This window comes from Apis dorsata, unplaced genomic scaffold, assembly GCF_000469605.1.
Source record: "Apis dorsata unplaced genomic scaffold, Apis dorsata 1.3 scaffold_956, whole genome shotgun sequence".
Taxonomy (NCBI): Eukaryota; Metazoa; Arthropoda; class Insecta; order Hymenoptera; family Apidae; genus Apis; species Apis dorsata.
This window is the reverse complement of record NW_006264065.1, coordinates 13,236-25,721: the sequence shown is the minus strand read 5'-3', so window position 1 is coordinate 25,721 and position 12,486 is coordinate 13,236. Positions and strand designations below refer to the sequence as shown.

General features: G+C 41.3%; 1 protein-coding gene across 1 annotated transcript; it reads left to right on the top strand.

Moving 5' to 3' along the window:
* Window positions 1-8: 8 nt before the first annotated feature.
* Window positions 9-939, top strand: LOC102678090. The gene is made up of 4 exons (XM_031514283.1): window positions 9-355; window positions 426-615; window positions 696-843; window positions 904-939. Exons 1-4 carry the CDS (start codon window positions 277-279, stop codon window positions 937-939), a joined length of 453 nt encoding a protein of 150 aa, XP_031370143.1. The 5' UTR covers window positions 9-276.
* Window positions 940-12,486: the final 11,547 nt, after the last annotated feature.

Here is a 12,486-nt window from a genome sequence, read left to right as displayed (position 1 = left end):
TTTTTTTTTTTTTTTTTTTTTTTTTTTTTTCCAGCGATACTTATAAACCGTTACAACCAGCTGGTGGCACGAAGAAGGATAAATGTACGAAAAGCGAATCGTTGCTCTTGCGTGGAAAATTCCGAGTGCACGTGTACCGATACAGAAAACGATACAGAAACAAGATTTAAGCCTATTAAGATCAAAGATTATCGTGTCGCCGGTCTTGAAGAAAAGAAGCTGGTTCCAAAAATTCCAGAAGAGCCTAAAGTTTGGCCTACGATTTGGCCCGGCGTAATGACAATTACTTGGCCTAACGTTATGACGATTGTTTGCTCTGTCTTGACCATTTTGCTGTTATTTCTACTTCTTCTAGGTAATCTAGAAATCAATTGGAGATCTTTTTTTGAGAAACGAGAATTAAAGGGGAATTTTTTTTTTATTAGGTTTCTTTAAATGGTTGTTCGGCTTGTGCGTGCCGACAGTAGGTCGTTGCGGATTGGACACTTTAATTAATACCGAAAAGATGGAAAGATATTACGAGAAAGATTTAAGATCGAGAAGCGTTGTATTTAACGAATTAGGGCAACCTGTGCATCCAGATACGTGTCAAAAGTCTGTCAGAGTGTGCAATAGGTAAGAGCAGAAAAAAGTATTTTCTTTTTTTTGTACGACCAATTTTTCCTTCACCCGATCACTTGTCCCTTCTTTTTCAGGATATCAGAATTTATTCTGAACCTGTCGTTTTTCTTTGTCTATCCGTTCATGGCTCTCTTTCAACCTCGTGCGAAACCTCAACCACCTAGCCATCAAATTAGCACCACCAGCACCACGAACACCACCACAAGTACAAAAGAATCAAAGGTGAAAAAAAAGAAACGATCATATAACGATCGACGATTCTTAAACCATTATATTTCCAAGAATCATTTTTGTCACACACAACGAAAAAACGTTTAGGCGAGTTTGCTATCCGAAAAGGAAGAGAGCTCGACGATGATACGCGTCATCACGTACGGCGACACTATAAATTCCAAGATGGAGGAGGAGGACACGAAATACGTGATAGACGAATTGAAGAAATCTCAAGAATCGTTGCAAAATCTAAACAGATACAAGGTAGGATACTAACTTCGTTTATTTATCTGAATAAAATTCCATACGAACGAATTTCAACCGACAGTGACGTCGTTTTCAGAGGGAGCATACTCTAAGGCAACAAAGCTCATCCGATTAATCCGAAAATCNGCGTGTCGAATCATTTTACCCCGGGGGAGAGGGGAGGAAGGGAGGGAGGGGGGGAAGGAGGGACAAACAGCGTTTTCACAAATGCGGATATTCACGTCGATTTGAGAGAAATACACGATTTACCGTGCTAAGCTCGACAGGAATTATACGCAATGCGGAACACGGGAGAGGGAATTTGTGGATACCGCTTCCGGTTGATATCTATGGCCGNTTTTTTTTTTTTTTTTTTTTTTTTTTTTTTTTTTTTTTTCCCTCCCTCCGTCGAGTGCTATTTATACGCCGCGGTGGAATGTAAATATTCATACGCGCGTGTGCGCGTATTTCTTGCGCATCGCGTTTAATCACGGTGAATAAAAATAAATGCCCGTTACACCGGGGGGTGTTTCAGTTGCGACATTCATCGGCCTGTTCCGCAACAGCAAAGGTTAAACCGAATGCTAAAACGCTAATCAAGCTCGAGGAATGAACGATTCGTCGATTGATTTCCCTCGTCCCTTTTGTTCCCAGTTTTATTCGTTATTTCACTCCCTTCTCTTTATCCCTCGCTCCGCTCTGCTTTTTCTTTCAACTTTTTTTTTTTCTTTTAAACGAAGCAATTCTTTTTACACGAAACAAGAGGTGTCGTCCATCGAGTAACAATACAGTGGTTTCGCGTTAATCCGGATCAATTAGACTCGATCAATTTCGCGAACAGGAGCAAGATGATGATGATTCTCGAACACGTATTTGTTCCCTCACGGTGTGATTTTTATCGATTCGGCCAATTTTTTTTTTTTTTTAGAGAAGTAAGGGAAACATCTGACGCCTCGGCCGACTGGTTCTCATTTTACAAGACGTAAGAATCGATGGATTGTCGGAAAGGGGAATCGATAAAATCATGACGCATTCCGACTCACGGATATCCTTACCACGTCGCTCTTTTTTCCGGTGTCTGGAACATCTGCATAAACGTGCAATTTCTCTGGCGACAGGTAGCCATGGCTACCACCTTCATACGTCGACCCGTTGCACTACACGTCTCAACAACGAGAGGGATCTCGGTTCCCTGTCGGTTTCGTTTATTTTCCGTTCCTCGTCACATACACGTAACTGGGATTTTACGAGGGGGATATTGTTATGCGAACGACAAAGCAGACGGTTGGTTGTTATCCTTATTGTTCGTCAACCGCGTTTAACGCTATTTCGTCTGTGAATCATATTTCCTTAATGATACCACCGATACTTTCCCTTGAATAAACCGGTAATACGTCCCTGTCGCCGTTGTTAATATTTTGTTACACCAAGCTCGCTGGCAAAATGCATCGAAATGAAATTTTGAAATTTCATCAAACACCATTTTTTATTATTCATTCGATCGACCACTCCTTTCCTCCATATTTTCACATATTTTTCCCAAATTTAATCAAGTTGCATTTTTCCAGCTACCTTCGTATATTTCGAAAATACACTCGTCACTTTTTTTTTTTTTTTTTTTTTTTTTTTATCTTTGATATACACTATATCGAATAATTGATAATAGATGCCTATTTTTTAAAAACGTGTGTAAATAGAACGATGTTTTGCTAAGAGCTAAACGCTCGACCATCCACGTATTGTTTTAAAATAAAAACGCTCAACGTAACATTTTGTTATTCCAACTTTTCTCGTAGCTCGTATTTTTTATCTACGTATATTATCGACGACAGTGTTGCACACGTGAAATTTACAATGCAAAATATGTACGAATATGTTCGTGTTTTTTGTCCCTTGACTAGTTTCATAAGATTATATATATATATATTAGATAAAATTATCAATTTTTCGTTCATTCGTGTCTTCAAACTATATTCTAATTTTTTTTTTTTTTTTTTTCTAAAAATTACAAGTGAATTTATCAAAAAAAATTTTACCTACAGCTCGTTTCCAATAATCACGATATTTATTTTATCTGTTATTTACAGACGTTCTATAAAATATTTAAAATCTCTTAAATTCTTCTTTGTTCGTTCAACGAGTTCACTTTTAAGATAACGATGTGTGTGGCGGAGAAAAAGACGATCTCCATAAGTTGCGGAGGTTGTACTCGGCGCATTGTACGGTTATCTGCATGCACCTGTGTCCAACTTGGTTGCCTGTTTGTGGCCGACCACGGCTGGAGAAAGGCTGTTCTTTCTCCATTGTAATTCGGTAGCCTCGGGCCACTTCAGATTGACTGCACTCAACTGACCATAGAGAGGCTTGGGGCAACGAGTGCGCGAAACGGAACAATGGTCGTCACGTCGGCAAAAGAGCGTGGCATATGCATTTCTTTTCGTGAAATATATTCTGCTTACGGGGCGTTCGAAATATCAAGACGAGAATAAGAGATCGTGTGACTTCCGGGTCAGACCACGCGCTGCTTTTCTATCAATTACCACGATACTTGATCGTAGCGAAACCTATATATACGTTCTTATTTAAATGCTAACCTAACCTAACGAGCGTCCAGCTGACTCGACGGCGGAAGAGAGCATTATATTCTCGTTATAGTTCTCATTTACACGATATGCGAAAAAAGATTTACCTCGTTTTACTCTGAATATGTAATTTAACCACCAATGTATACGCAGCAACGTTGAAATTGAGTTTCACACGAAGAGATTTCTTGAACGAATCATCGGTCATTACGACTATTCGCACGGACAGAGCGGAATGATTAATGCAATATTTCCGATAGAATTCAAGGTTATGTGATACGAAGATAGAAAATTTTTTAGCCTCGAGGCTATCGAGTACGAGTTAAATGTTTTCGATTATATATATTGAAAAACGAAAAAATTAAATTTAAAGAACGAAAAAAAGTTATTCCGGGAATGTCTACTCGAATGAGCAGTTAAAGAAAAATAAATAAATTCGATATTTTTACTGATCGATGGGAAGATAGGTTTGCCATTTCAAGAAAATACGACGAATATTGTGATATTTTCAAAACGATAGAAAACTTTTAAGACCGAGGAAAGGATAAAAGAATCTTTCGTTTACAAAAATTTTTAAAAGCACGTTTTCTTTTGTTTCGATTAAGAGCAACAATTAATAATGATTATAAATTATTGTAACACATACCTGAAGTTTCGAAGAATGTATTCTATCGCAGAAAAAATATTTTTGCATTGCAAAAGTTTACACTAAATAATACACAAACACAAGTATATATCTCTATCAATATATCTCTAACTCTGAAAGATATTTAATGATGCAATTTCACAATTATGTAAGTATATACTTCTAATTTTAATTCTAATTATTACTAATATCACTTTAAACTGAACGTTTAAACTAGACGTTAAGTACGATTCTCAACCTCGATTTGGTATAGAAGGTGTGCGAAGTGAGTCATAGAATAAAAAATATATCGATTGATCGATCTAGTCTATATCGCATCTTTGACAAAATCTATGTACGCTATTGGTTGATGCAAGTTTAGAAGTACCATCTGGTGGTCACTAGCGAAAATATTGATTTAAAGTTAGTTAATTTGCGCGGTTACAATGGAGTATCACAGTGAGATTTCGTGTGAGTGAATTTCAAGAAGAAATCAGTGCAATCAACGTATAATTCAACGCATAAAGGTAATATTATTTGCTTTACGTGATAATCTTTCTTGCAACCTACGTAAAAACGTCTGACTTTGATCGTAACCGTAATAAGCTAACAATATAACCATTTATGTAACTGGTGGTAGTGGCGTCACTCATTGCCTCGAATTAACCTTGATTCTATTCTGCTTTCGATCAAAGCAGCCGTTTTTGCCAGTGAAACTATTGCGAAATATTCATTCAAATGGGAATAAACTCATCTGTTCTCTACTTGTATGTGTGTTCTGATCGTCGATTTCTCGCCAGTTTTTTCTCTCTAACAATGGTCGCCGTATGTTCGTAGATCGAGATATCGTCGAGCTTCCACACACCGAGAGATCGTATCCGTGACCAATAAGCCCTGTTCTCGGCCCTTTCTCCCGGAAACGCATCAGGATGAGCCATAGAGGCAGTTACCTCCTTCTCTATGTCGTCGGCAAAGGTAAGTCACGTTCGAATGATAAATACCGCGAGTGCACGCGGCTAGCGTGCACAGGGCTGTATCAATTCCATTGCACGCAACCATGTCTATGCATCGCATATTATATCCATATCTATTTTATCCCCAACGAAACGGATTGCGTTTTTAATTTGTAAATGGGTTTCGATGAATCTATCGTGAACACAAAATTTTTACGTAGATAGAGAATATCTAATATCTTTCTATCACGTATGTATAATGGCGATAATATTAATGGCGGTTTTATTTCGAGCACGAAGGAAATGACAAACAGATGGCGTTAGCGTACGTTACACAAGTTGCGATATTCTATCTTATTTCGAATTTAATTTTACGCAATTTTACGTAATACGAACATATCGTATAAGTACATAATTTAATTTAAAACACCGTATCACAATTGCTATTGCAAAGCTACTTCGGTTCCATTATTCTCGTTGGTCGTATTCGGGAAATTAGCTGAATCGATGAAACGCTACGTTGTATTCTCTGTGCAATGGTATACATCTGGTGCCCCATTCGGTATATACGGAATCCAAGCGTACAATAGTGATTAGGGGACAAAAGGCGGAACACCATGAATATATCTTTAGTAGGTGCTCCGCTACGTCTTTGTCTTACCATTTCTCCTTCTCTTTCTCTCGCGTTACGATTTTTCATTCCCTCCAAGCCGCGTCTTCCTTCCTTTTCACGCAATTTTTCCGCTCCCTCTTTCTGTCAACCGGCTTATTGTGTCGATCGTACCCTAAGATACAGCCACTCGAAATTCTGCCCACGCAAGGACAAAGGCTCGGAATTTAAGTTTCGAAGTTCCTGCCTCGAACGTGCACGCACCCCTCATCCGTGTCGTATATCGTGCATTGTGCACACACCGTTCGATTTCTACACGAAATTTCCAAACAATCGGTGAAAATCAATCATCAGCCGCTTTTCTACCGCTTTTGACTTTCTTCGTACCGGAAATAGTTTCGAACGAGTTTTAATCCAAGCTGAATTAACATAGAGTTTCACGGGAATCGGTTGTACATCCTCGGTTAGTTATTTATTGCGGGATTTTAGTTTAGTCATAGTTTATTGGCGTTCCTTCATCGTTATTTACCGCCCAAAGAATTCGACGTATTACCTGCCACGGACTATCGAAAACACGTGGCTTTTGTGAAATTTAACCTGTAATTCCAATAGACTGGTTCGCGTTTCTCTACCATTTATGGCTATTCTTCCGTAGAAGGAAATACAGTGGCCGCGGAAAGTATTTGCACACTATTATGCTTATTACAGCATTTAAATGCTAATTAACCAGAACCAAATAGATTAAACGTCCTATGAATACACTCATTGTACTCCAACGTGAGATATTTATTTAAATTTCTCCCATTTTCTCCTTTCTCTCGTTTCTGGGAAATACGAATAATTGTCGCCTGTTTCGAAACATTTCGATCGCGGTATTTTCGAAACGGTCCTCGAAGAATGATTCCCGCTCGCAAAATTCCATCATTCGTTTCCCGTTTCGATCGCGTTTTTTGCGCCTCTGCTCCACTTTAAACGCCGCGCCTATCTCCATTCCACCGTTATCGTCGAATCGGTCTAATCTTTGGCCGCGCGCGTCTTTTTTTCCGCCAAAAAAAACCAGACAGAGACCAGTTCCGTGCGATCATCAACATTCGTCACGGTATTTAAAAGATATCTGGGTCCTCTGGGTGAAGTGGCGAAACGGCCGCAACGCTCGACGCGACGGGAAGAGATGTCTGCGACGAGACTTTCGAAAAAATTCGAACTGTAAAACCGAATCGCAATTGCACGGCCTCGTAACGGTTTGCCAGGCGGAAGGAAAAACTTGGCGGATCTAATAAGTCGTGGTCGTTTTTCCATCCGCGCCTAAGTCTTTGCTTAATGAGGGGATTCGAGGTTAACAGTATCACGAGATTCAACGGCGTGAAACGAGAAATCATTGAAATTCCCTCCCAATGGTTGCGCTCGTTTTAACCTTGTTGTTCCGTTCTATTTAACTCCAAAATCAATTTTATTTCCTATTTCTTGCGACTTTTTTCCACATACGCTAATATTCTATAATAACGTTATAATCAAAAGAAAAGGAAAACATAATTTTCAATAGATATCTGTATATCTTTGTGTTTATCTTATACAATTACAAAATCTATTTCGCATTAGATTAGATAAGATTGCGCTACTTGTCACGGAGGAAGGATTTTAAATTTATTTGTCAAATAAATATGAACGGTACAAGTATTAATAACGAAGAGAACAGCAGGGTTAATCTTTCTGAGCGAGGCGAGGCCCTTGGTCGACCGAAAAGATTCTGTTTCGCATCCGGGAACCGGTTCCAGTGAATACGCGTCATTGGCCGATCCGTCCCCTATAATTTTACGTTCGAAACCGCACATTTATCTAGATATTAGCCGTTCCATTCGACGGTCAATGCGCTTTGTAATAGAAGTTTCGATAGGCTGGAATGGATCGGTTTCGCTTTTCGGAAACGCAGTCGTCGAAACTTTTCGAATAATTTCACAAACGAATTGGAATTACGAATTTGAAGTTGCGAATCTATACTTCTAATTTTTCACCCGTGTTTCAATTACACAATAGGTGTTCTTCGTTTCCGGAATAAAATGTTTCGCGAGAACTAATTAAATCTGATAACGCTTTTCCAGTCCGTATTTATTTCCAAATAAAATCACACGCGTATAATATACAGATTGACTCTTAATTGACGAAATTATATAATTCGTTACTCGAGACAAGGAAAGTTTCTTTTTGCAAATTGCATAATTTTCACGATTCTCACGTTGAAACTTATGATCACTGATACCAATCACATATCTACCTCGATAATAGTCCATACACGAAGCAATTTGCATCCCACGAGACCTAGGATATCGTTGATATCGAAGCATATTCCGCTTCGTTAGCTTCTTAAGAAAAGTCTCGAGTCGAATTCGAATTACGAATTTGAGATTGCGAATCTTCTAATTTCCCCTTTTCGTCTGTGTTTCAATTACACAATCTCCGTTTCCGGGATAAAATCCAATGTTTCGCGAGAACTAATTAAATCTGATAACGCTTTTCGTATTCAGGTATTTATTTGTAGATAAAATTCACACGCGTAAATAATATATATAATATATTATCAACTCCTAAACTATATAATTCGTTAGATAAGGAAAGTTTCTTCGCAACGCTTTTCCTGAATTCACGTTTAAACTTACATATTCGTATCACTGTATCACTACCAATCACATATTTAGTAATCCGTACACGAAGCAATTCGCGTCCCACGAGATATTGTCGACACCATAATCGAAGCATATTCCGGTTCGCGAGCTTCTTAAGAAAAGCTTCTCGAGAAATTTTCAAGTTCATCCACGATCTCGACCGGTTGACTTCCGGCGGCTGGCACACAATCGAGAATTGCCGCATTTACATTCGCGAGGCGCGTCGCGCAATGGGCCCCAGTTAACGTTCTACCAACTACCATCGTAGCTAGATCGTTGCGCACAGCTGCCGACGTGAAATTCCGCATTAACGCCCCGAGCAACGAGATTCGCACAACATCGGATCGTTCTCGCGAAACCTGATAATAGCCGCACACCTATCCAACACGTATCCTTCCCTCGAATCGGCTCTAAGCAGGGAAACTGGGAAAGATCGGGAACGAGGCGAGGCTTTGGAGAGATCCGGAAAGCCGGATACCGAAAGATAGAGCCAAGAGCGCAACAAACATCGTACGTCGTGCGTCGTTTGTTCCCCCACTCCTCTCCCGAGTTCTTTTGTGTTTACCTCGAAAGAACGCGACACCGATGATTCATCCGGTCGGTGTTTACCACGGCTACGACGACGTAGCTGGCAATTAGCGAAACAGCGAAAATATATTTTGTTACCTAATTAGAGGGGAGGGGAGGAGAGAGGAGAAGTTTCCAGTTATTGGTGTTCCACCGGAATTCGCGGAAGTTTCGTAGCTAGAAACTTGAGACGTTAGAATGAGAAAGCGGGACAAACGGAATCCCTTAGCAATGGAATGGTATGGCGAAACTTTTGCCAGAGGAGTTTTCTCGAGCATCGACTCCGGCGGTCTACGCCTCTCCTCTTCTCCCATCCCTCTCCCCCCTTTTTTTCCTTCTTTCTTTCTTTTCTTTCTTTCTTTTTTTGTTGTTGTTGTTGTTCCCCTCTCCTCGACGCTCGAAATGCGCTTTCTATGTATCGTTCCCTACGTGCATCGGTTTGCATATCTAAGCAACAACGTTTTCCCGTGAAAGGGGTCTCGAGATGCTTATTTGCCGGAGTGTCGCCGGACACGAGGCGAAGTTTCACGTATTTGCGGAGTGGTTAACGTGTTAATGCGCAAACTTGAAGCAACTCCGCGGTTAAAAGCTCGCTTACGAAGTTGCGAGCAATTCCGGAAGGTAAACCTGTAAAACTTTTCACCGTTTCGCTTCGTAATCTCAAATTCTCTTCCTCCGATTCCCTTTCGAATTTTCCAACCTATCTTTCGCCGATCTTCGAATCTCTCTCTCACAAAAGAGGCGAGCTACACGCTTGTTTCCCGGAAATAGAGGAAAGGGGAACTTGTTCTCGTTTGTCGTTTTGCCATTTCTCGTCCTTAAACTTTCTCTTTTTTTCTCTCTCTCTCTCTCTCTCTATCGTGAACGATTTCATGCTCGTGGTTGAGAATCCCTTTCGAGAGAAGAAAGCTACCCGCTGGCGCGATTTACCGGGGTGGATGAAGGGCATCTGCTTTTTTTGCGCGCTCCCCCTACACCAGAAAATATTAGCGTATACACACGCTAGAGAGGAAAATTGTGCTCTCGAGTTTTGTAAAAATCTGTTTACCAACCAGGGAATCAGAGGGAAAGAAGTTGAGGCAACGCGTATATAAAGTTCTTCGTTGGATTAACTTCTGTTTTTGCGAGTCCTTTCTCTTTCTCTCTTTCTCTCTCTCTCTTCTTAAATTCCGTCCCTTTTTGCTTTTTGTCGCGTGTATACGAATATACAAAATTGCAGGAAAAAGTTTGGAGGAAGATAGATAGATCTTTCCTTATGACTGATGCTTCTCTCGACAGCTGTTTTCTCTCTGTCTCTCTTTCTGTAAAACTTCCTTCTTCTTCGTCCCTTCATCGAAATGGACACGGAAGAGACACGACAGCGTCGAGATCTCCCCGAGAAATTAATTAAGAAGCGCGAGCGTTTAGAGGGAGGCGATAAAGTTACTCGGCAAAGGGTATTACGAGCTCATAATTCGATTCACGTGCGAAAAAGCAGCACCTCCTTTACGAGGAGCAAGCGGAACAAGCTTGCGCCTGTGAATAGGCTTTGCAGCTTCGCGTAAAAAACGCGAAATATCCACCCCTATTCGCGCAAATACGCGCCTCTGGCAACCTTCTCTCCCCCTCCTGTCGCGCGATGCATCAATAAATCCAAGATCCCCTTTCCCCTCTGCTCTCCCCACGTGGCGATGTAATCGTTCCTTTCACACCCGCGTGGCCTAACATCTTTGCGAAAAAATGAACCCGATAAATCCTCCCCCCACGCCTTCTACTTCATAAAAAGAAGAGAGAGAGAGAGAGAGGAAGAAAAAAATGGGAATGTAGGGAAGAGCAGTATAAAGAGCGGGGTTTTGAAATTCAACGATGATGGTTAACGGTGGTGGATAAAATGCCTCGAGATTAAATAGGAGAGAAACCACGTGGGACCTCGAATCGTATCGTCGTCATACCTTATACGATGCCCTTCGACTCGATGATCGTGCGCGCTCCCCGTGTGCGAAAAACATGGTACACGGCCAGAAGACCGGTCGAGTTTCTTAATGAGGGAGACGTTTGCGAGGAGCGTGCGGCTGTGTGGCGCACCTTGGGGAGGGGGCCGATGTATGAGTGCACGCATACCTGCACCTACGTGGCCATGTGGTACGCAGCTGGGGTACCGTCTTCTATCGGAACCAGTCTTCTTCGCCACATTCCCCGGCCCGACTACCTGGGAACTCGGTTGTTTCGTCACGAGTTCCTCCTCGTGCTCGTCACTATCCGATCGGGAGGGATTTCGAGGCCGCGTGGCCAAACTTGATTTTCGACCGTGGAATTTCGGCCCGATGTGAGTGAACGACACACGCGCACGCGCACGTCGACGCAAAAGGAATAGGAATTCGTAGACGTTTCAGTGGTGAATTTTTATAGTTTTTTGGTTTTTTCTCTCTTTTTTTTTTTCTTTCTAGGTGTGCGTTCATCGAGACGTACGATGTCGACGTATCGGGGAATATTGGTTGACTTATCGGTTCTCAAGCGGCGATAGTTTAATTTCGTTAAAACATCGAGCGTCGGGTGAATTTTATTCGGTTTGGACGGTATCGATGCAGGGATGGGATGGAATTGTGACGTTTCATTAATTTAATTGAACGTTATACCCTCGCGCGTTGCGTGATCTTTTCATCCCCGAATTCATTCGTCTTTCCCCGGGTAGAGGATAGATAGAGAGAGAGAGAGAGAGGAGTGTTCTTTGCCGTGGATTTTTGTGAGATTGAGAACGCGAAGTAGGTAGGATTTATGAAGGGACGCGGAGGAAAAATAATATTGAGAATCGTGCAAAAAAAAAAAAAAAAAATACTCTCTTCGAAATCTTTCTTTCTCAGATTCTCTCAAAAATTATTATTCTCATTTTTCATTTACCCTTATTTTGATTCATCGTTCGCATATCGTAACGCATTTCTTCGATTGAATGTATTAATATTTGCAATACTCGAGATAAACGTGAAAACGTTTTTTTTTCTGCGCGATGCAAGGGCCCTTAAGAAACCGGGGCCACCAGTTGGTCCGCTCCTGTTTGTCGTCCCTCGATCACGATCCCGATCCACGCGGCCAGTCTTGCCGCGCCAGCGCGATCGAAAGGATCGATGTCGTGCATCGCGCGGCCGCGTCGCGATCGCTTCGAAATATCAAACCGCAAATCAATTTCGCGCGATATCACCACGGGTGCAGTGAAATAAACATCGTCTATCGTGGAGACCGTGCCCATATCGAGAGACGCAATATGAAAAATCTAAAAATAATACAGCGATATATTTTTCTCGGTGGCATCGATTGATTCCTCGAAACAACGTCTTCCATCCTTAATTACGAGCATTCAGTTATTTCGTCTTTCCCTTTTTTCTCGTTTCGTTCGTATTCCTTCTCCGCTCTCTCGCGCAAGATTTGTGTTTTG

Excerpts from the sequence above, each read along its gene's own strand:
- LOC102678090 (XM_031514283.1), top strand. The coding sequence starts at position 277 with ATGACAATTACTTGGCCTAACGTTATGACGATTGTTTGCTCTGTCTTG. Across the intron at positions 356-425 it reads GTTATTTCTACTTCTTCTAG|GTTTCTTTAAATGGTTGTTC; the intron begins GTAATCTAGAAA and ends TTTTTTTATTAG. Across the intron at positions 616-695 it reads TCTGTCAGAGTGTGCAATAG|GATATCAGAATTTATTCTGA; the intron begins GTAAGAGCAGAA and ends CTTCTTTTTCAG.